General features: G+C 56.6%; 2 protein-coding genes and 1 non-coding gene across 8 annotated transcripts in view; 2 read left to right on the forward strand and 1 right to left on the reverse strand.

Annotated features, from left to right (window-relative positions):
- The window catches only part of PLCG1 (phospholipase C gamma 1), a 41,881-nt gene extending 22,428 nt beyond the window's left edge, over positions 1 to 19,453 (reverse strand). For 4 of the 6 annotated variants that reach the window (XM_088843776.1, XM_088843777.1, XM_055437391.2 and 1 more), the window contains exons 1-5: positions 19,382 to 19,453; positions 18,583 to 18,916; positions 455 to 607; positions 279 to 372; positions 89 to 136 (exon numbers count right to left, since the gene is read on the reverse strand). In XM_088843776.1, coding sequence (XP_088699902.1) covers positions 89 to 136; positions 279 to 372; positions 455 to 607; positions 18,583 to 18,799 — 512 coding nt within the window. In that variant the 5' untranslated portion in view covers positions 18,800 to 18,916; positions 19,382 to 19,453. Of the gene's footprint in view, positions 1 to 88; positions 137 to 278; positions 373 to 454; positions 608 to 16,441; positions 16,747 to 18,582; positions 18,917 to 19,381 lie in introns of those variants that run through there. The other 2 variants (XM_088843778.1, XM_088843779.1) reach the window with 2 other exon arrangements.
- LOC129554887 (uncharacterized) lies at positions 18,798 to 27,374 on the forward strand. The gene is made up of 5 exons (XM_088843624.1): positions 18,798 to 18,806; positions 18,883 to 19,642; positions 20,707 to 20,847; positions 23,008 to 23,095; positions 24,495 to 27,374. The coding sequence occupies exons 1-3, from the start codon at positions 18,798 to 18,800 to the stop codon at positions 20,715 to 20,717; spliced, it is 780 nt and encodes a 259-aa protein (XP_088699750.1). The 3' UTR covers positions 20,718 to 20,847; positions 23,008 to 23,095; positions 24,495 to 27,374.
- LOC129535569 (U6 spliceosomal RNA) lies at positions 25,594 to 25,697 on the forward strand. Its single transcript, XR_008681683.1, has one exon. It is a non-coding gene; the product is annotated as a U6 spliceosomal RNA (small nuclear RNA).

Below are 27,374 nucleotides of genomic sequence, written 5' to 3' on the forward strand. Positions count from 1 at the left end.
TGAGGCAGGTCCTCCGGTTCTCGACGCGGGGCCACGTCTGGTCGCCCAAACCCACCCTGCCGGGCCAGGGCCCCAGCTCAGCACCCACCGGTCCTCACGGTTCCGGTCCACGGAGTAGAACTGCTTCCGCAGCCACCTGGTGGGAGAGGAGGAGCCTGACGTGAGGCCAGGCCTGGGAGAAGGCTGGCAGGCAGGCTCGGGCGCAGAGGCCCAGGAGTCCCTGCCCTGCTCCCGAGGGCCTGGCGCCCCGACCTCACCCGTCAGGAAGGGGTTCTCACCTCTCAATCTGCAGGGGTGTGGCCGCCTGCAAAGTGTCCTCCATCAGCCAAGTCAGGCCCTTGATCCACATGTTCACTTCGTCCTCAGATGTGGCTGAGAGCAGGGGGTAAAGAGCTCAGTCTGGGGCTGGGCTGTGCTCCCCTACCTCCCACTTCCTCCAGCCCCTCAGCTCCACCTTGGAGGCTCAGGGTCTTCAGGCGGAATTCCATTCCGTACAGGATGACGAAGCAGTGGGACTGGTCCGGTCGAAAAGCAGGATCCTCTTGGTAGCGATCAAAGTCCCGTGAGGTCTTCCCTGGGCGGATCTCCTTGATTTCGCGAATGTCAACTGGGAGGGCAGGGAAGAGGCCAAGGTCAGGCTCAGGCCTCCCAAGGTGAGCAGGGCTGCCTGGGCTCCCTGCTCATTCCCACACTCTCTTCAGAGAAGACCACTGAAAGAGACGGCCCCTCGGGGGCAGTCAAGACCACTCAGGCCCACTGGGGGAGGGAAGAGAACTGTGCTGAGACTATGGGCAGAGCTCTGCTAAAAGCTGGGGGTCTGGGGGAACAGGGAGCTCTGTGCTGTGTACGCTCCCTCCCTGACTACACAGGCGGGTCACTCTGACCTGGAGAAAGCTGGACTCGAGAACGAGAAATGGGGACCCGCGGCCGAAAGTCTGTGAGGACCATTTCCTGACACAAAATTGCACCAACTGAATCACGAAGTCCCAAGATTCGGGCTGGGGAGGGGCAGGCCCAAATGGGTCTCAGAGTCCAAGGCAGGGAGCAGGCACTGGGCCAAAGGACCTGGTGCAACCCCAACGACCCCCCACCACCAAACATCCCCAAGCCAAGTCCCAGCAAGAGCAGGGCTGCCCACAGACAGCTCCCACCCTAGCCACCCAGCTCAGACCGGGGAAGCACCAGGTCGGAACAGCAGACAAACCACCTCAGCCACTAACTCAGACCACGCTGAGTGACTCATTTAACTTCTCTCCATCTGGGTTTCACCATAATTCCTCCAGAAGGCAGGGTGGTAGAAGAAACCTGCATGGACTCAGGGTTGGGCCTGCCAGGACTAGACTGCCAGCTCCAGCTCACCTGAGCTGTGTGACCTCGGCAGAGGGACAACCACTCTGACCCCTCTGTGTCCCCGTGAAGGCAGGTGACAGAGTCCAACAGCCCGGAGCGCCCCACCCTGTAGGAGGCATGTGGTGGGCGCTCACTCAAGCCTCCCTCCAGCTCCGTGATGGGTCTTGGGGGTCTGTGGTTGGAACAGGTGCACAGGCTGTGACCCCAGGCCTGGAGAGGGCACAGCTGCACAGTCCCCAGGCTGGGACCCTACATGGAGGACACTTTCCAGGCCAGATGAAGACACAGATTCAGGGAGGTCAAAAGAGGGAAGCCTGGTGTAGCCACCAGAAATGACTGCGTGCTCCCTTGGCTCCGGAGTCTCTTCAGATGCTCTCAACCCAGACTGGCCCGGAAGACCTGGAGCCAGAAGTGGTGCCAGCACGCTGCCGGGCCCACCTCCCCCATGAGCCCTCTTGGCCCAAGCACACACCACCCTGGCTGGAAAGTTCTGAGAGACCCAGTCCCTCTAGCCACAGCCATGCCCCATCTATCCCACCTCAGAGAGCGGCATCACTCTGGCCCCATGCCCAGCCCCTGCCAAAGCACTGCTGGTCCTACCCCTACTCCCTGCCCTCAGCAACACCGGGGCCTGGTCCTCCAGCTAGAAGCCCCTGCTTTCCTGCCGGCCCTCCAGTTCTCACCACCCAGCCATCCTTCCCAAGCCCCTGAATCTGTGTAAGACATTGTTCCAATCCCCGCAAGGTGGCTCACGAGGGAAAACCCACTCCTTCTTTGGCTTTCAGGGACGTTGTGATGGGGTTCAGTGCCCTACTACTCACCCGTCTTCTCTGCTCCAACCCAACACAGTTGGACTGAGGCCAAGAACAGTCATGTTTCCTGTCCATCACTTCACCTTGGTCCCTAGCCAGGGACGGTCTACCTCCCAGACTCCATTCTCTGCCACCAGAGATCCAATCTGGAAACACCCCCGGCAGTAACTGCGAAGGGCACTTATGTGTGCTCTTCGTCTTTCCCAGGGCCGGCAAGGCCATCCAGAACTTGCTGAACGACTGAACAAACAAGGGGAAAGCAGCATCCTAACAGGGGGAGGGGCAGCAAAAACGGGAGTGGAGTTCTTAAAATGAAGAGTTATGCTCAAGTGAAAACAGAGGGGGCCGGGAGGGAGACTGAGCCAGAGACTCAGCCTGAGGAGCCAGGGTTCCCAGGATGGGAGGAAGAGCTGAACACGGGAAATGCCCAGAGCAGAAACTACAGGATAACCACAAACCCTGCCCTTTGAAACAGAAACCAGTGTGCCTTTCCGGAGTAGGGCTGCTGTCATGCCCTCCCACACCTCACACAGGCACACAACCTCACACACACAATGCACACAGGCCAACAAGGCCTCGTGGCCCACAGCCTGGGCCCTTCTGCGCAGCTGCCCACCAGTCACTAGAGGCAGCGAGCAACCACAGAGCCGGTGCGAAGCCTATGGCCGGGCGGCCACCGCGGCACCCCCACAAGACACACTGCCAGCGGGTCCTGGGTGACCCTGCGGCCTGCCCCGAGCTCCAAGACACATCCACTGTGACAGACCGGCAGCAGAGGAAGCGCCCACCCGAGACGGGACCAGGCAGGCGGAGAGCAGCCGCAGGCCAGGTGCCCAAGTCTCCCAGGCTCCTGCTGCCCACACCCTGCACTTCCCCTCACTGGAGCTGTCGGCCTGGGCCATATGCCCTCCAAGTCCATCGAGTCAACCGCAGGCTGGAAGGACGAGACACCGGGGGAGAGGCTCTACCAGGTTCTTAAAAGCTGCATCCTGTCTGACCTCTGGCCTCGCCCCCCACCCCCACCCTCCGCCTCACCCCTGCCCTCTGCCTCCCAGAATAAATACAGCAGGGTCCTCTTCCTGAGAGCCAGGGACGGCCACTAAGCCCAGGGGTGGGGGGTGTGACTCCCTGGGACATGCATGGCCTCTGCCCTAGTTTCAGGGAGGGGATAGGAGCCCCCCTAACACAGTCTGGATAAGACCTGAAGCGGGACAGGATGGCAGGAAGAGAGACCGTCCCAGAACTTGGGAGCTGGGGGCAGGGAGGGCAGGTGTGGGGGCAGGAGACTCAGGACCCAGCACTTATCCCCTCACACAACCTCAGAGAACAGCATTCAAGGGATGTGGGGAAAAGAAAGGCCAGCCGTGCCGGGAGGTCCTGGCCAGGCTGGAGATGAGGACTCTCTCTGAGGACAAGGGCAGGCTCCCACACCCAGGGCCTGAAGCCAGGCTGGGCTGGCGTCTGGCAGGAGGGAAGGCAGCTTTCATTTATGACAAAGGCCCACCCCCAAGAGGACTGCCTGGAGCTTCACCGGCACAACCCAGCCACCTCAGCCAGTCAGAAGCCATGGCGAGCTCGCTCCTCTGGGGACCAGGTGTCCGAGGCCCACGCAGAGGCTCCCAGGCTTCAGGAACAGCGTGGGCCTCACCATTCCAAGCAAGGCCGTGGTAGACAGTGACAAGATCAGCTGCCTGGGCAGGGAGTGGGGCTTGGTCCCTGGCATTTAACCACCCACAAACTCTCATGAAGAAGTAAGAGCAGCCCTCCTCAAGAGGATCTGGGCTAACAGGGGACCACCACGCCTGGGCCAAGGACTGGCTTCACATGCCAGGCCTGAGGGCTGAGGACCACCTCACAGGTCAGGCCACCTCCCCCAACTCCTTCAGTGAGCCTGCCCTGACCACGCTCTCTGAAGGCTGCCCGGGCCTAGCAGGGGAGAACCACACAGGGCTTGCACTCGAGCTGTGTGGCCCTGGGCAGTCTGACACTCTTCTGGCCTCAGTTTCCTCATTGGTAAACTGGGGATTCCTCCCACCTCACTGGGTTGCACAAGGGCCCGGCCAGGAGCCACCAGTCCCGGGAAGTCTGACGGCCCCTCCTGGGTTCCGAGGGTCACCGACACAGGGCCCACGTGAGCCAGCAGCAGGGGAGACAAAGGAGGCCACGGCCAGGGCTTTCCTGGGGGCGAACCTGAACCTGGGCAGGGTGAAGCTGGCCCACCACTGCCTGGGCCCGAGGAACAGAATCCAGCAGCCATTTCCCCAGCTCCGAATGCGGTCTCACAGGGATGGAGCACCGTGAGGGAAGGCAGGGACTCGTCCAGCCTCACATCCAGGCACACGTTCTAAGCCAGAGAATGCTTTCCCGGTCCGCTGCAGCCACAGCCCCACGCCACCCCCACCGTGCCTATGGTGAGGGACCAGAATAGGACACTAACAGGTCTGAAATCATGAAGGCCAAGTTTCAAATCTTGTTTCCAAGCATGCAGCCCGGGCCTTGAGCAAGTCTGTCTCTTCTTGGGTGGCTTGGGGATAAACTGAAGGCCTCAGTGAGGGGTGGGCCTGCCGTAAACCCTTCACATGCACACAGAGAACTACACAAACAGGAAGACGAGTTTGCTAGCAAGGGACATGAGGACATACTGAAAACTAAACCCCCAAATGATGAAGATCTGGTCAAGAAAACTACCACCACAAAACAAAAACGGAAATTTCTGGACATGAAAGATGCAATCGCTGAAATATTTCTCTTCAGAGCATTTTCCCTTTACAAAGTACATAAATAAATTGATAGAAACTGCAAAAGAACCTTAACTGTATAAAAAATGCATGTAGGACTTCCCTGGTGGTCAAGTGGTTAAGAAGCCGCCTGCCAACTCAGGGGACACCGGTTCAATTGCTGGTCTGGGAAGATACGGCATGGAGCAACGAGCCCGTGTGCTCCGCACCTGGAGAAACTGCTGCTCTTCACAACCAGAGAAAGCCCAAGCGGCAACGAAGACCCCGTACGGCCAATGAGTTAAATAATACTGACTTTTAAAAACACATGTAAATATATTTTACAACTTAAAATAATGAAGTCATGATAAATATGGAAGTTTTTTTTTTTAAATCTAGAAAACTTGACAGAGGTGAGCATTACCAGGACAGGTCCCTCCCCCTGGGCTGGCACTGCCCCACCTGTGGGGTGTGGATGCTCGGCCCCACGGGCACCTGGGGAAGGTGCACAAGGCCCAGCAGCACCCTCAAAAGGGCCCAAGTCTGGTCAAGGTCACGAGACCCAGAGACCCCCATCCCACCTCAGCTCCGAGCACGCCTCTTACCTGAGCCCCTGCACGTGCCAGGCCTACCTCTTCACCCAAGTTTCCATCACGCCTGGTCCAGCGGCACATTTGGTGCTCCCTACTCTGGTCACACTGTCTGGTGCCTCCTTGGTGTCAAGGTCACTGATCTGTGAGTTCCACAAGGCAAAAACCACACTTGCCTATTCCCAGGTTCCTGGGGAGGCCCCAACATGCTGACTGAGTACTTAGAAGTGGGAATGAACACGAGAGTTAAAAGACACCAAAGCTAATTATCTAAGAGGCCACAGATGCTCAAAGATGGTATCAGGGATGACTTCCTGGAAGAGGTGGTACAGTGCGGTAATAAAGGTTGAGGCGCTACAACAAATATGCAAGCACAGTGGTCAGTGAGGTGACCATGCAGACAGGAGAAAGAACAGCCACAGTGGGGGGTAGGACACTGCCCCTGGGGGCCAGAGCAATCTGCAAACACTGGGAGGTTCCTGTACAAAGGTTCCTGCGGTGGGAACCCTGGGAAGCTAATGGTGCTTTGCGGAAAACAAAAGAGAACAGGCAGGGCTCCCTGAGCACCATGCCCTGCTTGGCTCTATGCCAAGGCCACCAGGAGATTGAAAAGAGTGGGTCCCAGGCACCAGGAGAGTTGCACAGATCTTCCCAGAAATGACCTGTCATCACTCACGCCTTCTCCACATACAAGGCCGGGTTGGTCCCAGTCCCCACCCCCACCCCGAGTCAGCGGTCTCCTGCACCCCCCTCCAAAGAACAACACACTGGGGCCCTGGGGGCGCAAATGGGAGTTGAGCTCTGCTCCCCAGAGGACGAAAGGGAAGCGCCCTGCCAGCCAGCCGATTTCTGGCCGGCACCTCTGCTGCTCACCCCAGGGAGCCAGAGACAGAGGAGCTCTGCACCCTAGGGCGCCTGGACCAGCCAGCCGTGTACAACTCTGACAGAGCTTCACGGCTCAGGAGAACTAAGGTGACCAAAGAGAAGACAAGACAACCAGGGCACAGGCGAGACAGGAATCTGCTGGGCCTGGGACGGCCAGCAGTTTCCACGTCGGCTGCCTGCTGCCCGAGGACCAGGAGTGAGGGTCCTCACCCTGCCCCTGACCCCACTCCGCTTTTCCAGCAGAAGTCAGGAGCCGCTCCCAGGGAGAAAGGTGAGAGCTGAGAGGTGGGTAGCTCTCAGCCTCTATTTCACAGAAGACACAGGTCAGGCAGCAAAGGGAAGGTGCTGGGCTTTATCCCCTTTCCTTTACGGTACAGCAGCACCTTCAGACCAGACGGCCGGGGAGAGAGGACTAGCCCCCTCTCAGGACTCAACATGGAAGCCCCAGCACAACCCTGGAGTGCATGGTCCACCCCAGGCAGGGCTCGGCAACTGCTCCTGGCAGGGTCTTGCCCGTTACCCTTCCCCAGACACTTGACAGAGAAGAGCGGGGAGAGACCACAGACAGCTGGATGGGGGTCTGTTGACGTCCCACATGGGACCCTGTGCCCCCCTGTGCAGCTGCTTCAGTCATGGCTGTAAAGGGTCCTTGCCAGTCTGTGAGTCGCCTGGAGTCTAGATTCTGCGTGAATCTCCTCTCTGGAGCAACTAGGAGACGGGAGGCTCCCAGGGGTCTTGTCACAGTCACGTGGTAGTTCACGGAAGAACGGGGCCCCTCTACCCAGCAGCAGCCACCCCTAACGCTGGGATTGCAGAGGAGAAGCAAGGCCGTCCCAGCAAGCCCTCACACTATCCAGGCGGGCAGCCCTCTTCCCTAGGATGCGAGATGAATCCCACTCATCTCAGAGGTGGGAACAACATGCCTGGGCCCCAAAGGAAGGAAGGGCAAGGGGCCCCACCCAGGGAACTCAAAGCCGAGGGAGAGATGAGCAGCCATCCACTGGGCTTATTCTCTCATTCCATCACCCAGATCAAACATGCCCCAAACCTCAACCAACTCCAGGTCAGGCCCCAGGGTGGGTCCTGGGTAAACAGAGATCAATAAGGCACTGGAGTTCCTGCCCCTGAAAAAGTCAGAAAGCCCCTGCCCAGTGGAGGAAACAGATGGGGAAGCAGATAACTAGGAGGGCCTACAAAGGGTGGAACAGGGAGGTGTCGGTGGCGCCAGGAGCCAGAGAAAGTGAGCAGCTGGACTTGGGAGTCTTGGACCACTCTGTCCACAGAAGGCAGGTTGGGAGGACCGGCCCGCCCAGGTTCGCCAGCATGACATCATGAAAGCCAAGGCATCGAATGTTTGGGGAAAAGGTCATTCAGATTTTGGTGGATGAGAGGGGAGGGAAGGTTGGCCAGCACCGTCACAGCGGGACAAGTGCAGCAGGGCTTGCCTCAACTTCTCTGCCCAGGCCCACAGAACTTCCCAGGCAGCCCCTTGCATGCTGACCTCCGTCCCCTCTGCAGGCTGATGCTGCTGCCCAAGTTCTTTCCAGATGGCCTGTGCCTGCCAGGCTCCCAGCTACAGGAGAGAAGCTGAGGGCCCAGCAGAGCCAGGTATACAGAGTGTCCAGGATCTCAGGAGACCCAATGAAATGCTTCTCGTCGTCTGTTCAGACCACCTGGAGAAACAGAGTACTGTCCTGGGTGTAAGTCACTTGCTCAGCCTCCTCTTTCCTGACCCTCAGAGCAATCAACACGGCTGACCACATCCTCTCTCCTGCTGAACTTCTGCTCTTGACTTCTGATTTCCTGCTCCTTGGGCTCCATGACTATACCCACGACACACTGGCCTTCGTCAAGGCCCAGGCCAAGGGCATTTCCTCTCCTGAAGTTCCACCTGCTCTGCAGTCAGCGTCACGCAGGCCCATAGCTTTCACTACCAATCACAGACAACTCACAGAGACAGCCCTACTCTAGCCCTGACTGTAAGCTTCCAGACCCTTCAAGCCAACTGCCTACTTGCCGTCTCTGCCTGTTCACCTCAGTCACACGTGTGTGTGTTCAGTCGCTCTGCCGTGTCCGACTCTGTGATCCCCACGGGCTGTCTGTCCATGGGATTCTCCAGGCAAGGACACTGGAGTGGATTGCCATTTCCTTCTCCAGGAGATCTTCCTGACCCAGGGATCGAACCCACATCTCCTGTGTCTCCTGCATTGCAGGTGGACTCTTTACCACTAGCACCACCTGGGAAGCACATACCTCAAAGTCAACCCCTCACCAAAACCAGGCCTCCTGCCACACTTCTTGTCAGTTAACAGCTTCACCTCCAAAGAGGTGCCTAAACGAGACCCTGTACACTCTGACCACTCTCCAACCCAATCCTTGAACAAGCCCTACTGGCTTTATTTATATTAACGACCACGTTTACCAAGGACCTGGATGAGTGGGAACCATGTGTATTTTAAGACTCTTTGAGTATCTTCTCTATTGGAGCATAAGGTCCTTGACGCCATGAACCAAATGCCCCAGTGCCTAGCGGGAAATGGACTGCGTTAGGAGAAGGAAAAAATCTGGGGCCTGTCCCCCACCCCCAAAAGGAAGTGAGAGGGGCCTCTGGCTGGGGGCTGAAAAGGGGCTACAGTGGGGGTGGGGAATGGCGGAGGCCTTCCCCCGTGGAGCTCACTGACCCGTGCTGCTTACCCGCCTTTCTGGTTTCTGTATTACTGCCAGCACGGGCCCTTCTCTCCACGGGGAGGGGAATGTGGGGCCAGCCCTTAAATCCCCAACAGGATCAAACTTGAGTGTGCCGGTGGGAGACACTCTGAACAATGCAAAGGGTCATTACGTCACAGGCCTGATCACTCAGATGTCCTCCTCTGCCCACTGACCTGCTCTCCCGGTTCAGACCCGCTGGCCCAGCCTCGCCTCAGGATCGGGCCACTCCCTCTGGGTCACAGCAGCCCAAGCCCCGCCACTCGCCTGTCCTCCCTTTGCTTCCAGGGAGGCAAGGCCTTGCAAGGTCACACCACACAGGACACTACCCACTCCAAGGTGAGAGGGAAGCCCCACTCAAATTCTTCGAAATCAACTCCCCCGCTGAGTGGGGTGGCTACCCTGGGACTTCCCCTTCCTAGTTTTAATTCCTACTTCCACCCTCTTAAGACAGCTCCTGCCTCACCTCCCCAGCACAGACAGCTGCCTCCCAGCCTCCTGCCCCGGCCTGTAGAGCCTCACCCTTCCAGCGGGGGCCAGGCCACAGACCGGGGACCCAGATATCATCAGGGACAAGCCTGGCATCAGGGGTTCCCACTGGAGGGGACCCTCTATTTCACTGCTGGCCTCAACAGGCCCGAGTGACCCCTGAGAGAGCGACCTATGCAACCTTTTTTAACCTTCATCATGGACATGCTCAGCGCTCCCAAGAAGGGCCACAGTCCCAGCTGGGAGCTGACAAGCGAACACAGGCACATTAACCTCTTACTGTGTTAGGGTCAGCACAGGAGGGCTACCACCTAACAGCTGGATGGCAAATGGGGGGACGTGGTCTGCAGAGCCCCACAGAGGGTCTCGTCAGCCCCTGCCCCTGCCGCTCCCCAACCTCCCAGCTGACCTCCTGCCCTGGAGTAGGCCGAGAAGAAGCCTTTGGGACCTGTGCCCAGCCCCTCCCCTCCTTCCTAGGGTTAGTCACTCAGGAACCCAGGCCCACACTCTCTGGGCCGGAGGCTGAAGTCACTCATCCCATGGCGTTAGAATTCACCCACCACACACCCACAGCCAGAGGCCCAGGATGGTCAATGCCCTCCTCCCGCCACGGGCAAGGCCACACCAAGGACACTGTGAACTGGGCGGGGAGGCGGGGACCTCTTAAAGCACCACTTCCCTCAGGACATTTCAGCTCAGCCATATCCCCAGGTGTCCAGGAAAACAGGAAGCCAACCCCAACACGCACAGCCCGCCCTGCTGAGTTAGAATTAGATCTCACACAAACAAGTGGTCAAACGCGCCCAGGCCCAAGCCCTCACCAGTCTGGTCGGCTGTCTGCTGCCAGGGCCTGGAGCTTCGGTCAGACCGCTGCTCCTCACTAAGCCCACGCCTTGACCCTCCAGCCAACGCCAGCCTGCCAGCCAGCAGGGGGAGCGACCCACAAGGGGCAGGCTGAAGCTGTCTGGGGCCCCAGCCTCAGCCGACAGCACTCAGCACAACCGTCTCCTGCCGGCCCGGGGCTCTCATGGTTTTCCCCACGTTCCAGATTGCAAGCTTCCCAGGATCAAGAACTGGGTCAGCTCCTTTCCTTGTCTCCTAACCCCAGGCTGCTCGGTGCCAGGCCTGCAAGAGAAAGCCTTGCCTCATTTACTCTGCATCCTGAGTCTTGTCGAAGCCAGGGCCACTGGTCAATGCCGGGAAGGGCCCAGAAGGAAGCGCAGAGCCTATATACAAAGCCTACATGTGGGCTATAAAAAGGAGGCCTCCCTGGTTCCTCCAGGATGGCCAGGTTCCTAGGGGGTGACAAGGTGTGGTGGGGAGAGCTAGGACTTGTGCTGGGCACTCAGCCACTGCAGCCTCTCAAAGGCGAGCCAAGAGCCGCCTCAAATGGCACTGGTTGCACGAGGAGAGGAAGACCATCTACAGCGGAGGCAGGAATGCGAGCAGGGACTCTGAGCCACACACCCCCAGGCCTCAGCTTCCCCCAAAGCGACCACCTGCAGCATCCGCACGGCCTGGGCCCCTCCCATGTCCTTCCTCCCCTCCCGGCCGAGGGCACCCTCTCTAGGTGGCCTCGGACACTCCCTCTGGAGGCCCAGCACACTCAGCCACAAAGGGCGGCCCTAAAACCCTGGGCCGACGGTAGGAAGCTGTGGCGGCACGAGCAGGGGCACGTGTGTGTGTTGGGGTGAAGGAGGAGATTCAATCAGGCGAGGGCACAGCTGCAGCGTCTCGGAGCTTATGCTAGAGGACAGGAGACTCCCCCACTGCCAGTCCTGCTCTGAGAACTGCAGAAGTCACTTCTCAAGTTCCCTGTTTCGAAGACCCCAGCACAGGCCGCCTCTTGACCCCACGGGCTGCAATTGACCTGCCACAACCGTGGGGCCACCCTTCCTGTACCCTGTGCCCAGATGTCAGGAATTAACTCCTCCCTGGCCTCCTCCTCCAAACCCCCTCGGGCTTCATGTGCCCGGGGTGCTCCGGCTTTGCACCCGGGGGCCGACCCCGCGCCACCGAGAACCCTCTGCACAAACAGGGGCACACACAGCCTACACGGGGGAGAGCCAGGCCCCGGCTGCTGTCAGCCACGGGGATGAACACGGCACACCCTGCCCCTGCAGACCCACAGAGCTGCCCCAGCTTGTGTCCCTATCACCGCCCGGACCTCATCATCATTTTTTCTTTCTGGCCAATGGAGAGCCTCAACCCCTACGTTTACGTCAGCCTCCACGGCACCTGGCACATCAGTGAACGCCAGCGTCCAGTCAGCGGGGCACAAGCAGCGTCTCACCTGCTCATGTGCCTCAGGGGCCCAAGAAAGCTGTTTTTGGGGCCTTTTTTTTTTTTAAAGTAAAAAGTAGCTATGGTGACACGGCAAGCACACGACGCTGGAGACACGGCCTCAGCGAACAGGTCAGAGGCGGGAGTGACCACGTCCGGCTCGGTGTGCTCCGAACATGGGAACGAAGACCATGCTCAATGTGGGATGAACACAGGAACCCGCAGACAAGGGCACGCGCTTCAGCTTGTTGTTGGGTCCCCCAAAGGACCTTCTCAGGGCACCTCGAGCACAAAGCCCCAGGCTCCCGCTTCCCCAGCAGAGGCTAAGGGTGGCTGTCATCATAACCCAGGGAGAGCAAGTCAAAGCACGGTTCTCTGGTTAACCCACACACACACAGCAGGGAGGACCACGTCTCGATGGAGGGACTGCAGAGGGAACCTGAGTCTCTCAAGGCAACCACTGAATCCAGCCTGTCCAGACCGAAGCCCGGGCTGGCCGAACAGCGCAACTGGCCAGGGGGCGGAGAGATCACACAGCCCTGTCCAGGTAAATAAAAACCCTGTTCTTCTACAACACCCACCTGTCACCTGCCCCAGAGTGGAGGGAGTGATCAACTGAACACTGCAGAGGGAATCGGGAATTCCAGCTCTGGTCTCAGCACCACCATGAACTCGCTGAGTGACCTTTGCCTTGGGGCCTTGGTTTCTCCTCTGCAAGGGTGAGCCTGGCATCCCTGCCTCTCTGCGGGAGCTGTGGTGGAGTTCTAACACCCCATGGATGAAAAAATGCTCCATGAACCAATGCACTACTCAAATACCCAATTTTTCTCCTGCCCGTGACCTCTGTGAACAGACTCAGGGAGGGAACAAAGAAGTAAGAAAGAGACTTCCAGCCCCTGGCGGTTGGGAGTAGCCTCGAGGCCAGCGTGGTGGTGGAAAGAACTGGAGCTCTGTGGTTAGCCACGGTGAAGGCGAAGGAAACCAAGAGCTTTGAAGCACCCACGAGGGCCCCACGCTGTACTGAGCATGCTCAGGTGCCAACTTTCATGCCCAGACGGACGGACCTCACCTGACCACTGGCAACAGATGGCTCTGAAGATCAATTTCAGGTGCCTTGTATCCAAGGGCATAGAAGAGCTGAGACTCTCACCCAAACCTGACTGATTCTGGCCACAGCTGCTGGGGACCACTCCTCACCCTGGACTTGGCCTGGAGTCTTCTCACCTGTTACCAGGCTGCTTTCAAAGATGTCCCCCTGGGGAAGCTAGAGCAGTCCCCTCCCCGCCCCACTTCTCTTGGAACTCTCCTCAAAGTCCCCACTGACTTCTGCAGTTCTCAGAGCAGGACCGGCAGTGGGGCAAGTCTCCTATCCTCTAGTATAAGGCCTTTGCTACAGCAGGCCTCACTTTCTCCCTCCGGCTTTAGCTCTCACTGACCTCTCTGAAGCCACATCAGAGAACAGGGCAGAGCGGGAAGAGACGCCATGAATTCACAGCGACCAACGTGGACAGTGACAGGTGAGGCGGCAGCACAGTGAGGTGCCGGCGTTAAAGCCTTTCCGGAAGTCAGGGGCCTCCCACCAATGGACTCAGAGACCGTTTATCAGGGCGGAGTTCTCAGAGTCGAATCTGGTATCTTCATGTGATACCGAAGCAGCTGCTCCTAGTCAGCTGCCCTGACACCCTACAAAAGTCAGGGGCGGGAAAGAGCCCGATGACAAGAGACAGGGGCTAAGTGGCCTCCTGGTCCCCACACTGAAAGACGTGGCAGCCAGCCCCCTCGATACCACATGTACATTTGCTCCGTTCCACTAACGGGTCCTTCAGGGCCACTTAATCTTCACCTTCCTCCTCGTCAGGGTTCCCACATGTGAAGCACCTTACACGTTCTCACTGAATCCTCACAAAACCCTTACGAGAAAAACGTGTCTGTTACTATCCCTCTTTTAGAGATGAGAAAGTCACATGCTCAAGGTCACAGAGCAAGTGAGTTGCACAGCAGGATTTTAACCCAGGCAGTGTGAGCACTCAGAGCCCCAGTGCTCAACCACGACGGCTCCTCTGCCTCCTGCTTCCAGACGCCGCCCCGCGCCTCCATCATCGCTCATCCGCCTGCCCGCTAGGAGACAAGGCGTGCTGTGCTCATCGGCTCTCTCCCGCAGCAGCTCCCGGGTCCCCCTCCTCAGCCTCTCCCAGACATCCCGCTTCAGCCTCTGGTGACAGCTCTGCTACAGGACAGAGCACGACCCACGAGGCTCGGCACACCACATCCCTCCCTACGCTGCCCCCAAACCCACCCTTTGCAGCAGTCCTCAGGGCCTCACCCAGGGCACAGGCAAGGTCCTCAACCACTCAGGCCCATTCACCAGCCACCTCCCCTGAGAAGCCCTCCTGGCTCTCTTCTCTAGACACCCAGCTTGCTAGGCAGAGCTCATTCCTCTGAACACAGGAAGCTCTGGGCGTGGACCTTTATCATGGTACAGAACACGTGGGGATATAATTACACATCCCCAAACCTGCCTCTTCCAAGAGTTGTTCCTCAACGGCGCAGTCCAGGTCTTGTTCATCTTTTGAGCTCAGTGCCTAGCACTGGGCAAACAGGAGGTGTTCACACAGTATCTATTGAGCAAGCAAATGCCCCTCATTCCAAGGGGTGACCCAAAACAAGCCAGCGGCCAAGCTCTCTAACTGATGACTCTAGCCTGTGCGTTTGTGTACGTGTGCGGATCCCGGCGCACACACAGGGGAGAAGCTGGAGGTGCTGGGGCCCCCCGGCGTGGTGTGCTCAGCTCTCCCAGGCACAGCAAACCCCATCCCTAAGTTCACAGGAAAGACAAAGCCCCAGCTGCATAGGGGGCCTGGCTGGGCTGGCCTGGAAACCCACACATCAGGGCAAGCCTGGGGGCGCTGAGGAAACACTGAGAGCTCTGACTTCCCCTGGAAAAACTATAGTCAGACAGGAAACACACAGGCGAGGATGGTGAGCTGTGGAGATCCGGACACGTGCTCTTACCCCTCTCCCACGGGGACCAACCCGGCAGCACAAGGAAAACCCCCGACGACACAGGCCCGCCCTTCCCGGTCCCAGCCTTCAGAGCTGGCCCTGGGGTCTGTCTCCTCCATGGTCTGACAGCCACAGGGGTCAGGCCTCAGACTGCAGGTCCCTATATCACCTCCCCCACAAGCCTGACTGCCTTGTCTGGGGAGTTTGCTTTCTTCTGCCACCCTCCCACCCCCGGCATCAAAGGGAACAGGAACTGTCACTGCCATTGTCGTCTTCAGTTTCCCTGAAGGCAAGGGCCTATTTTGATTCACCACCTAAGGAAGCCTGGTGTCTAAAAGGGTATCGATTGCAGAAACAAAGATGAAAACCTGGGGCTGCAATTCCCCAGACGTGCTGGCCCTCCGTGGAGTCACCACCCGAGCCACCGTGCCCACAGCGACCCGACTGAATATGTCAACCCGGAAGGCACCAGAAGTGTGGAGCCGGAGCTGAGAAAGGCCGGGGCTATCCGGCAGGTACAGTCTGAACAGGAAGGTTTCTCTTCAAAGGAGCAATGTGGACCCCAGGATTGGGGGCCTGAGGCCACTCAGAACACAACCCCAGGGCGCCCTTGGGATTGGCCGGTCAGCACCTGCTGGGAGGGCTGGTTTCCACTGATGCTGTCACATGGCAGCACAGCTCACTCCCTGCATTTCCATTTCCTCTGTCTGTAAAGTGGGGTGGTACTCCAGACCATCCCCTGGGGCCCTTCAGCGGATCCGCCAAGAAAACACGGTGACAAGTCTCTCAGCAGGAAGTCTGTAACTGCTTTGTACTCATTTATGTCAGTATCTGTACCACGAAAAGCCAAATACCGACCTGGTTCCCGTCATACCACCGTGACAACCAGCACCAACCCCACCCCTCTGAAGCCAAACTCCCACCCGCGACGTGCGCACCTGCCGGCCGCATTTCACAGGAGGATAGAGAGAGAGGGCACGGAGTCAGGCCAGAACAAGGTCCTCTCGTGAGCGCTGTGCTCTTTCACCGAACCCCTTCTCGCTGCAGGGCCACGGATACCCTGAGAGTCCCACAAGAGTCTCCCTTTGGCCAGGTTACAGACACTGCTTGGTACCCTGGCAGGGTCAGCAGGAAAAGACCAGGCATCTGAGGCACCTGGGCAAGAGGCCAGGTGGCAAGGGGCCCTGCTGGCACTCCAAACTTCCTCAGAACCTACAGAGGCAGCTGCAGGGATCAGAACCCAGCAATGAGGTGCACCCACAAACAGGCGGCTCTGGGGCAGCTTCAGTGGAAGGCTCCGTCAGCAAGGCCTGAACTGCACACTGGTGTCCACCAGGCTTCTCACCCAGACTCCTTCAATCCCGGGCTTCAATTTATCAGTGGGCCAGGGCCCCTTCTACCTCCTCTGCCCAGGCTCTAGGCAGGCCTCTCAAATCCCAGCTCACTGATGAGGTCACTGAATTTGCACCCCTCTGACGGACCTACCCGCAGGGGCTGGGGTTATCAGGTACTTGGCATTCCTGCCTCCAGCCCCCGAGACCTGAGACCTGGCGGACTAGCCCCTTGCCTCTCCACACCCCTTCCTTCTGTACAGGCCCCAACTTACAAACAAGAGTCACCCATCCAGGAGAGAGATGTGCAAGTCTCCTCAAGGCAACTCCATACCCTGCTCTACGTGGTAGGGGGGTGACTAGTAGTTGGGTCGGGGCAAAACAAAACCATTTCCTCCCTTTTCTGGGTAGTGATCTCAGTGAAATGAGAGCTGGGTCCCCGTGCTCCTCCCTTCCTGCTCCCTCACCCTTTTGTGCAGCCATACAGTCCCAGTCCAAGAGGGGCAGTCATATTCTATTACCGTTGTCATGAATAACAGCTTACACTTATTAAACATTTAGAATGTATCTGGCAGCACAGTGGTTGAAGGCAAGGTTGGATTTGAAGCCCACGTATATTGTTTTACATCAATCCTCTCCTTTACCCACCTAGAATAACCCCATTTGGTGGAGATATTATTACTCCCCCTTCACAAATGGTGACACTAAGGCACAGACAAGTAACTGGCTGCGGGCGATACACAACTAATACATACGGGCTTCAAACCCAACCTTGCCTTCAACCGCTGGGCTGCACTTCAACCGCCTGCTGGTCCTGTGCACGGCGTGCATTGCAGCCTCTTAGCCAGGAGAAGTCTGCCTGGGAACCTCAGCCAGCCACTACCAATTCAGGAGAGCCCGGGGAATCCACAGACACACAGAAGGGCCGTGCCTGGAGTCTGATGCTGGGGAGATGCCCCTCCAGTCCTCTGCAGGGTCTGTCCTTCCTCCACTCTGGAATCCAGTCTCTCATATCATCTAACATTTTCTCCCACTGGCTGCCAGGGCCCGAGGCAGGTCGCGGAGGAAGGCGGCTGTCGTGTGGAGGTGCAGCAGCTGTGTGAGATCTGGACTGTGCGGCTGAGGATGGCTGTCTCACCACAAGACCTTCCTCCCTCCCCATCTCCTCAGTCATCCACACGCAGGTACGCCATACCTGAGGTCTGGAAGACCTTCTCTTGGGGGGTGTCACTTCCTGAACCCTCTTCCTCTACACAGTCCTAATTCTGAGCCTGGCTCTAACTCCAGTCTCGGGATGGGGGGCGGGGGGTGGTAGAGGGGGTTCTTGCAGGAAGCAACCCACAGCCTGGGGTTGCAGACACATCATCTCACGCTTGGAGGCGGGAGAATGGAGGGCAGAGCTGGGGGGCCCATCCGGCCACAGCACAGGCACGCACTCAGTGAAATCACTCTCTGAAGGATCTGGGGTTTTTCAAAATCCCCCAACTCTCTCTTTCACAGAAGCAGCCAAGGTCAGGTCTGGGACAGCAAAGAGGCAGGAAATAGTAGCCACTCCTGGCTCCCTCCAGCCACAGGACGCTGGACACAAAGGGCTGGACCCCAACTGGGCTGCGTCCTCTGGAAGAGTACCTGACACAAAGCAGTGAGGCTGGCCTTTCTGGGGCCAAACTCCGGAGAACGTGCTTCCAAAGGACAAGGGGAAGCCTGGCCTCTTTCCCTGCCCTGGCTTTGGGAGTCTGCCCACGCACACAGACCTCCAAAATTCAGCTTCAGGACAAAAGCGGCGGGAAAAACATCCACTGCCTCCTCTCGAGCTTTTCCAAACCAAACAAGACCACCTTCCTCCCTGGCCCCAAGAGAGAGATGAGTAGGCCCGGCTCCGCTCCAAAACCAGCCCTACGCCAACATCTGCCTAAGTTCTACTTGGGGAACCCAACGGTTCCTTTGTAAGTAGGAGCCCGGCCGGGAGGCCCAGAGGTGCACCAGATTGCTCTTTTTTGGAAAAACGGTGCATCTGGTCTGGCCTCCGGTTCCGGGGCTGGCGGGGGGAGGACGCTGCCTCGGCTCCCCTCGCCTCGGCCGACACCGCTCCCGGGATGTGGTGGGGGACTCGACGCCGGCCCCGCTGGTCTCCAACTCGCTAGGATTTTTAGGCCTCTGGGCAAAGCGCCTGGAACACTCCCCTCCTTGCTGGGGGAGGGGGTGTCCTGTCAGGTGACTGAGGACCCGGATGCCCCCCGCCCCCGGTGACCACCCTGGCCGAGGCGGGGGCGGGGCCCGAAAGTTTGCCGGAGTCTCTCCGGCGGCGGCCCCCGGTCGCGCGCGAGCCGGGGCGCAGACCCCGCACCGCCCCAGCGCGCGCGCGCGCGGCGGGCCCGGGGAGCCGGGGGTGTGCGGCGGCGGGGAGCGCACTTACTGGCCCCCTCGATCTTGTCGGCGCCTCGGCTCCACGTGATCTGCCGCGTCTCCAGCTTGACCTGGAAGGTCTTCCGCTCGGGCCGCTGAGACTTCTTGGAGTAGAACAAAGTCATGACGGTGCCCACCTCGAGGCTGCGGCAGAGGTGCAGCACCTCGGTGTCCGAGGGCGCGCCGGGCCCGCAGCCGTTGGCGCAGGGGGACGCGGCGCCCGCCATGGCTCGGGTGCCGGGGGCGGCGGCGGCGGCGGCGGCGGCGGCGCAGGCCCGGCGGGAGCGAGCTGGCGGCGGCGGCGGCGCAGGCGGCGGGCGAGCGGACCCCGGCGGCGGCGGCGGCTGCGGGCGGAGACGGGGCGGGGCCTGAGCGGGGGCGGGGCGGCTCTGCGGGCCCCGCCCCGGCCCGCGCGCCGGGAACAAAGGCGCCCGCGCGCCCGTGGGGAGGACCCCCGCCCGCCGCGCCTGCGCCCCGCGACCCCCCGGGCAGGCCCCGCGGTGGGGCCCGCGCGCGCGCGCGCGCGCCGCCCGCGGTCCGCCGGCCGGGCCCGCGGCCCCGCGGGGCCTCTTCGCGCCGCCCCGGACACAGCCTGGCTGCCACGGCCGGCCCCGTCGCGCGCGGCAGCCTCGCGCCGGCCCGGCCGTGTGTCGCGCGCGCACAGGCGGCTGTCCAGCCCACCGTCCCGCGCAGGCCCGGCCGCGGCGGCTCCTTCCGAACCCCGCTCGCGGGGCGCCGCCCGCGCGGCCACCGGGAGAAGAAGTGCAGGCCCGGGGCGCCCCCCGGGGCCCGCCGGCCAAACCCGGTACCTGGGAGGGCTGCCCGGCGGAGGGAACCAGGCCAGGCCGGGCCGCCCTCACACCCGCGGCGGCGGCGGCGGCGGCGGCGCTGGAGGAGGCGGGTCCTCCGCGCGCCCTCTCCGGGGCGGGGCGGGGGCGGGGCGGGGGCGTGGCCACCCGGTGATTGGTCGGCAGGCTCTGACGGACAGCTTGCCTGTCCCGCCTCTACCCTTCCCTTCCCCCGGCGGTTCCTGCGACCGTCGGACCCACGATCTTCCCGGCTCTTCGTGGGTGTGTGTGTGTGTGGCGGGGGTGGGGAGTCCCGTTATTCGGAGTAGCCCACAGGCCTGAGCATCCCGTGCGAGCCCTCCAGTGGTCTTGGCCTGGCCATACCCTTCGCACCCCCACGCCGCGACTCTCCACGCGACGAGGACGAGAGCTCAGGCCCTATGGCTCCGCACCATTCCTGCAGATGCTCTCCCGAGCTTTGGTTTTCCTGGGCCGACTCTATCCTTGTTTTCCTCTTCTGTCTCTGGCCGCTGCCTTTCGACACCTCATCAGCTTCTCTTCCTCCGGGGTGGGTCCTGAGTCAGTTCCCAAGGCGTCACTGCCCCCCGCCCCCCGCCAAATTCGGACACCCGAGCGCCGAAGCTGCATCCTCCCCTGCATCCCGTTACCTGTTCCACGTCCACACGTAGCGCAGACATCTCACATCTCTCCTCAAATTGCTTCTCCCATGGTCTTCAGTTTCTCAGAACATGCCTCTGGTAAGATGCTCGGGCTAAAACAGTTAGAGACAGCCTTGGTTCCTCTCTCTCCCTCAACCCCACAGCACTCCATCAAGTCCCATTCCCTCTGCCTTCCCATATCTCTGCTCTGCCCACAACCTCAAGGCCCATCTTCTCTCCTCCAGACTATTTACCCTCCTTGGTTTTGCCTGCGTGTATTCCCTATGCTCTAGTTTGTTTGGTTTTTTTTAAATTTGGCTGTACTGGGTCCTAGTTGCAGCATGCAGGATCTTTTAGTTGGGGGTTGTGGGACCTAGTTCCCTGATCAGGGATTGAACCCAGGCCCCCTGTGCTGGGTTGAGTGCAGTCTTAGCCATTGGACTACTAGGGAAGCCCCTGTGCTCTGGCCTTCAAAATTAAATTAAATCCTGACTCCCTACCTCCAGGCTCAAATCATCCAGAACTTCCCATGGCACACAAAATTGCCTACCTGGCTCAGCATGTCCAGCATGGTCTGGCCCCTTTCTTTCCCACTTCATCTCTGACCACCTCCCTTTCATTCCATTCTGCAGGCACAAGGTCTTTTGCTGGTTATTCGATTAATTTGTACTCTTTGTGTTGCTGCAGCCACTCCCTAGACGCACCCCGGGCAGTCTTAATTGCCCCGTCACAGAACACCGCCCAAACTAAAAACACCTTCAGTCACAGTAGAGCCTGTCTGACGGATGTTGAGCCAGACAAAACAGGACAACACGCTGCATTTCAGAGGTAAGAGGCCCAGCAGGGCACCCAGCTGATGCTAGAGAAAGATCCAAGGACTTCCCTGGTGGTCCAGTGGTTAAGACGCCATGCTTCCAATGCAGAAGGCACAGATTTGATCCCTGGTTCGGGGAACTAAGATCCCACATGCCACGTGCTGTTGTTGTTTAATCACTAAGTCATATCCAATTCTGTGCGATCTCCAAAAAATGATTTAAAAAAAAAATTAGGGAAAGATGCAGGCATCCAGGAATGTGTGAATACCTATATAAGAGTATGTGCTCAGGCAGGCCACCTAGCTGGTGATGACTAATGACTGGGGACTGCCTTTGACTTGTCTTGCTGTAGTGGTAGCATGTGTATGGTGTTGATCCCCTCAAGTGCGGCCCCCAAGGAGCTGAGAATTCAGCCTGAAGTTGAGACAGCCATTTGTGCTAGTTGGCTGTGCTCACCCAAGGGGAGGTGGAGTGGCTGAAATGGACTGCCACCTAGTGACAGACCTTTAAAGTAGGAGGGAGGGAACGCAAGTTGACCCAATACCCGGCCTAGCATTACAAGGTTTGCAACATGTGGTCACACCTGATCCTTATAATTACTCTAATCAGGGATTATTGTTCCCAGTTTACTGATGAGAAACAGATTAAAAGAAGTTCTATGGCTCGCCCTAAGGCCACATAATTAATCAGTGAGGATTTGAACCCCAATCTATCTGACACCATGCATATTTTTTCTCACAGGAGAACCCCTGTCTTCAGTAGGTGCTGGTGGACAGTGGGCATATAGGCTAGCTGGCTACTCAGCAAGGATGGGGGAGGCCCTTGGCATGGCTGGCCCTGGGCACAGGAAGCATGAGTGCAGAACTTGAGCGCTCATACTGTGTGGCTTGGGCTTGCTGGGGCTTGATGTGGTGCTTGTCCCTCTCTGCAGCCTTGAGCTTCCCTGTGTTCAGTGTCAGTGCCATGAGTAGGGAGAACAAGAGAAACCAGGCTCCGGGCCCCCAGGAATTCACAGATTTAAGACAGATAAGCACTCTGTTGTGTAGGAACAATTCTGATGGAGGGAAAAAACAGAGGGCTATGAGCTAAAACATTAGGGAGACCTGCTTCAGATCTAGTAGACAAGGAAGACCTCTGTGGGACTCAGCCGAGGCTGGAAGGATGTGAGGAGATGGCTGGCTGTATTATTAGGGGTGGGTTGGAGGCAAGTCCTTTCTAGACAAGGTAACGGCATATACAAAGGCCCTGAGGCCAGAAAGAGCTTAGTTAAGTTTAGTAATGGGAAGGGGGGGGGTGGTTGGTGAGGCCAGGAAGACAGGTGGGGCTGGCTGGGCCCCTCCCTGCTCATCTGATGTTATCCATTTTCCCAGGAGGCCTCCTAAGTGCTGTCGCCCTCACAGCTTGGTGGGCGGTGATGCTTTTTAGAAATCTCCATCTCTCCATTTTCTGAGAGCTTCCCAACATGTAGCCCAGGCTTCCTGGCTTCTGCTTATGCCTCTGGGGCCGGGCCTCCAGGGGCTCCAGCAATCCCCACCAACAGGAGCTCATGTTTTCAGCCTGCTGCCAGGCCCTCATCAGGAAACAGGGCCCCATTTCCTCCTGGGACTTCTGAGCCGGCATCCCAGGCCTCAGGTGCCTGCCTCCACCCAAGGAAACTCAGGAAAATCAGGGTGAGCCGAGGGTGTGACTGGTATGGGCTTCCCTCAGCTCGGCATATATATTTGGGGACGTGGGTGTTACTGGCAGTGCCTGCAGCTGCGCTGGCTGGGAGACGCAGCCCAGCACCCACACCAGGCACACACCCATGACATCACCCAGGCTCGCCTCGCTCAAGCCTATTTCTGTCAACACTCATGCTTCAGCATGCTCCAGCGACACCAATACCTGTGCCTGGAGTAGGGGGAAGGTGGAGTCCCAGCCCAGCTGCCCCTCTGGCTCTGTGAGCCTGACCCCATGGGGGTTTACTTACCAAACACTTTGGCTTCTCTCATTGTCCTGCACGGAGCTCTAGTGCTCACGCTCAGTAGGTGCAGCGCACAGGCCCAGTTGCCCCGCAGCATGTGGAATCTTCCTGGACCAGGGACGGAACCTGCGTTCCCTGCATTGGCAGGCGGGTTCTTAACCACTAGACCACCACGTCCGAGATAAGTACTCTCTTATTCTCATTTTACAGAAGGAAAAACTGAGGCCCAGAGAGATTAAGCTAAGAGGCAGCAGAGATAGGATTCAGGCCCATCCAGAGTCCACATGATGTTGCCTAGGTATGAACATTTCACTATTTTCTTACCCCTTCCATAATACCCATACCTGATGTGTTTTCTATTTTTAGTTGTTTGGTTACATCTTGTTCCAGGTTGGGTTCTTTGGGAAGCCTCTGTGACAGAGGTTAGTGTGCAGGGTGTTTTTTCAGGACACGTCCTTGGGATCAGCACTGTGGAAGGGAGGGAAGGAAATGGGAGGGGGCACTGGGAGAAGTGGAGCTGTGATGCAGGTCTGGTGGCAGCCTCAGCCTGCCCCCAGAGAGCTCTGTTGCAGTCCCTCCACCAGCCACTGAGTGTGGCCTGTCCTAGGCCGAGCGCAGCCTCAGATGTCTACAAGCATGGTGGTCTTAGGGGGCTGATGGTCTCCTAGCAACAAGCTCTCCCTCAAAGGGGAGTCTGAGTGGCACATCCCTGTGCCTGCCACAGATGTCTTCTTCCTCAGTCTTAAGTACTCCGAGCATTTCCTAACAAATCAAAAATATGGTCCCATAAAAATGGGACATGCTATTATCTGAAGGAATGTAATTCGGTGAATATGGGTTAGCACGGCTGTGGTGATTGAAAATCAAATATGATTGAAAATCAAATTGAGCTTCCTGGTATCCAAAGCAGAAACTTCGTATTCCGATAACTGATTCCTTGATAACTGATTTTCCTGGGATTAAATGTTAAGGGAAGTTTCTCAAGGGAACACTTACTTGATTGAAAAAGTAGAGAATGTTCTCTGCAGATTAACAGCAAATCCCCACCCAGTTTTCATTCTTCCCTGTAATGACCTTAAGTGACTATAGAAGGTATAAAAGTAAAGCACAGCTCCTACCACAGTTGAAGGTAGGCAGATTTATATACTTGCAGCATCTAATTTAATCCACATATGAAACTTTATCCCTCTTCTTTAAACTTTTAATTTTTACTTAGTAGTATTTTATGTCAGGTGGCTGACCAGCCCTTCTCATGGGTTTGAGTCAGCCAGCCTGCACCTAGGCCTGCACCTGGTGCTTAGTAAGTACTCACCTTGGTGCATCTTGAACTCCATCCCTCAACCTGTCATCTTGGCTGTTAAGCCTTGGTCCCCAGTATCCATCCATGGCTCCACCTTGGTCACCGGGCCTCACACTTTTTAGGTCTCATCCTCCTGCACACTCACGATATACTCTCAGCCCCTCAAGAGCCTCGTGTTTTCTGTCACTTGAGGGGAAACCAGGCCAGGACTCTGTGCTTCCTGCAGACCCTGCTTCCCCTCTGCTGATGGCCCCTTTCGCGGGACCCAGATGTCGAGGCAGGAGAGCTGGACTCCAGGGATACTGTAATTGCCTCTCTGCAGGCAGAGAAAGGGGCCCTAGCCAGCGACTGTGGCCCTGGCCAGGTTGGACCCGCTATTTTTCTACCCTTCTTCCAGCACATTCCTGATGCTACCCCTGTAGCGGTGAGACAGCAGAAGGAATCAGACCAAGTTCCCACTCCAGGAGGGGAGAGAGAAATGCCAACAAACGTTTGTCAGCAGAAGACATTTCAGTGTGATAAGGGCCCCTGGAGCACTGGGGAGGGACAGCTGACCTTATCAGACCTGCCGGTGGCTGTGGGCACAGAGTCAAGTGAGAGGTATTCTGAAGATGTGGCAGCTCCAGATACAAGACTGTCAATCACTTCTTTTCAAGATAAGGTCACTCCAGGTGTTTTGTGGCCATTTTTGCAACTACAGCAGAAAACTTTTAAAATTATTTACTTATTTATTGTTTTTAGCTGTGCTGGGTCTTCTTTGCTGCATCAGGCTTTCTCTTGTTGTGGAGAGTGGGGGCTCCTCTTTGCTGTGGTATGTGGGCTTCTCATGACAGCATAAATATTTTTAGGGATGCATGATTCAGATGTCCACATATGGCAGTTCATTTAGTTACATATTTTACACGTATTCAAAGTCACACATTATTTAAAATGATATATTAATTTATGAGTATTGATTTTTTTTCCCCACACTAGCCCTTTCTGTAATTATGTTCAAATGTTTTTAAAGTTAATTACGTAATTCCGGCTGCACTGGGTCTTCATTTCTGCCTGCGGGCTTTCTCTGCTTGGTGGCGAATGGGAGCTGCACTCTAGTTGCGGTGCGAGAGCTTCTCACTGTAGTGGCTTCTCTCGTTGCAGAGCACAGGCTCCAGGGCACATGGGCCAGTAGTTGTGGCGCACTGGATCACCAGGAAATTCGCCATTACAGACTCTTTACATGAATCTCTGACTTCTATATAGTTGTCCCATAAGAGCCCGCTTTTTGAGCCATCTAATGTAAGATCTGAAAGCGCATCATCTTTCTCAGTATGGAAAGAGCACTTATGAAAAACCAACTTTATTGAGGAATACCCTACAGAAAATGCACCCATTTTAAGTGTAAAGTTTGGAAAGCTTTGACAAATGTATACCCCCTGTAACCCCCATCCAGTTAAGACATAGGACATTTCCATCACCCCAAACAGTGTTCTGGGTGCCCATTAAGAGTCCGTCTCATGCTCAACTCAGCAACACACACAGTAAAATTGGAGTAATACAAAGATTAGCATGGGCCCCGCACAAGGATGACATGCAAATTCGTGAAGCGTTCCATATTTTAAAAAGTTGATCTCCCCTGCCCACAGTCGGCAACCACAAAGTCTACTTTCTGTCACTACAGGTTAGTTTTGCCTGGTCTAAAATTTCATGTAAGTAGAATCACAGAGTGTGTACCCTTGGGTCTGTGTTCAGTATAATGTTTTTGAGATTCATCCATGTTGCTCCAGAGAAAATACTTTTTGAATCAGTATGTGATGCTGTCAACTGGAAATTTCAACCTAAGCATAATTACTTTTCTGTATAACATTAAATAGCTTTCTTTTCATTTCTTCTGTAGACACAAATCAATGACTGACATAATCCCACTTAGACTGTATTGCTTTAAAAATATTACAGAAACTTGAAATATATATAAATGGAGACAAGATAGCATGGTGAAATGTACTCATCAGCCAATTTAATTATGAACTCTTGGCCACTCTTGTTTCGTGTCAAACTTGACCCACTAACCCATTCCATATAATTTTGACACTCATCTTAAATCCATAATGTTATCTATAAATATTTCAGTGTTTTTCTAAAAGACTCTTTAAAAACATATATACAGACCTGCAGTGCCATTTTCAAACCTGAAAAAAATCAACACTGTATTGCTATTTAAAGTGACCTTGAAGAAACCTGTTCAAATTCAGTGCTTGGGATTGTGAGAAATAATTGCCCAGTCTGTGGTAAATTTCTTTGCTTCCTTGTTTACTGGTTTTGTCAGGGGACTACTTATAATCATCCAAAACTAGCTTGACTGAGGTCATTTCAGGATAATGTGTTTTCTCCAAAAAGTGCTTTTTGGTTCAAAACAAGTTGAAAGAACAATCCATTATATGAAGGATTTTGTAAAGACTGAAATGTAAATAAAACTCCTTTTCTCAGGGGAAAAAAAAATGTTTTTCTTAAATTTTCTATGGAGGAAATACCTGTATTCGATGTGTGTGGTATTTAGAAGGTGATATCAGAACTGGTGATTTACCAGATATGAGAGAGAAGAGAAAGGTGTGAAGGATGATGGCTGCCCTCGGTTCCAGTTGGGAGACAGAGTGGATGGTGGTGCCTTTCCCGGAGATGTGAAACCAAGCCCAGTGGGCTGGTCGTGGTAGGTTCCGAACACGGTTCTAGAGCCCGTGGACATCCCTGCCAAGGGGTAGTTGGCAGTGTGTGTCTGGGTCTCAGAAGAGGGGTCTAGGCTGGAGGTGGAGATGTGGGGCTCGTCACATTCATGCGTGAATGAAATCAGCTAGGCTGAGGAGAGAACCGCAGCAGCTAAGGACCTGACAGAGGAGGTAACAGAAGCCACAGCCTGAGACGGAGGGATCAAATCAGGAGAGGGTGGCACCGTGGAAACCAGAGAGGAGTGCTTTAAGGGAATGATGCCGTTTATGTGAGACGTCCAGGAAAGACAAACCTATATAGAGGGTAGATTCATGGAGGCTGGGGGTAGGAATGGGGATTAACTGTCCCTGGCATGAGGGATCTTACCGAGGGGACGAAGCTCTAAAACTGACATATGCTGATGGCTGTACCATTCAGTAGTTACTAGAAGTCAGCGTACACTGGAAATGGGTGGATTTTATGACACGTGACGTATCACTAGTGACTTTTGAAAAGTGGTGCCACAGCGAGTTTGAGATGCAGAAGAAGCAGAGCCTGGTTAGTGGTTTGGTCGCTCACTCCTGGGTGACTGTGG

This window comes from Moschus berezovskii, chromosome 15 (genome assembly GCF_049115385.1).
Source record: "Moschus berezovskii isolate FMDL1 chromosome 15, NW_MosBer_1.0, whole genome shotgun sequence".
NCBI lineage: Eukaryota > Metazoa > Chordata > Mammalia > Artiodactyla > Moschidae > Moschus > Moschus berezovskii.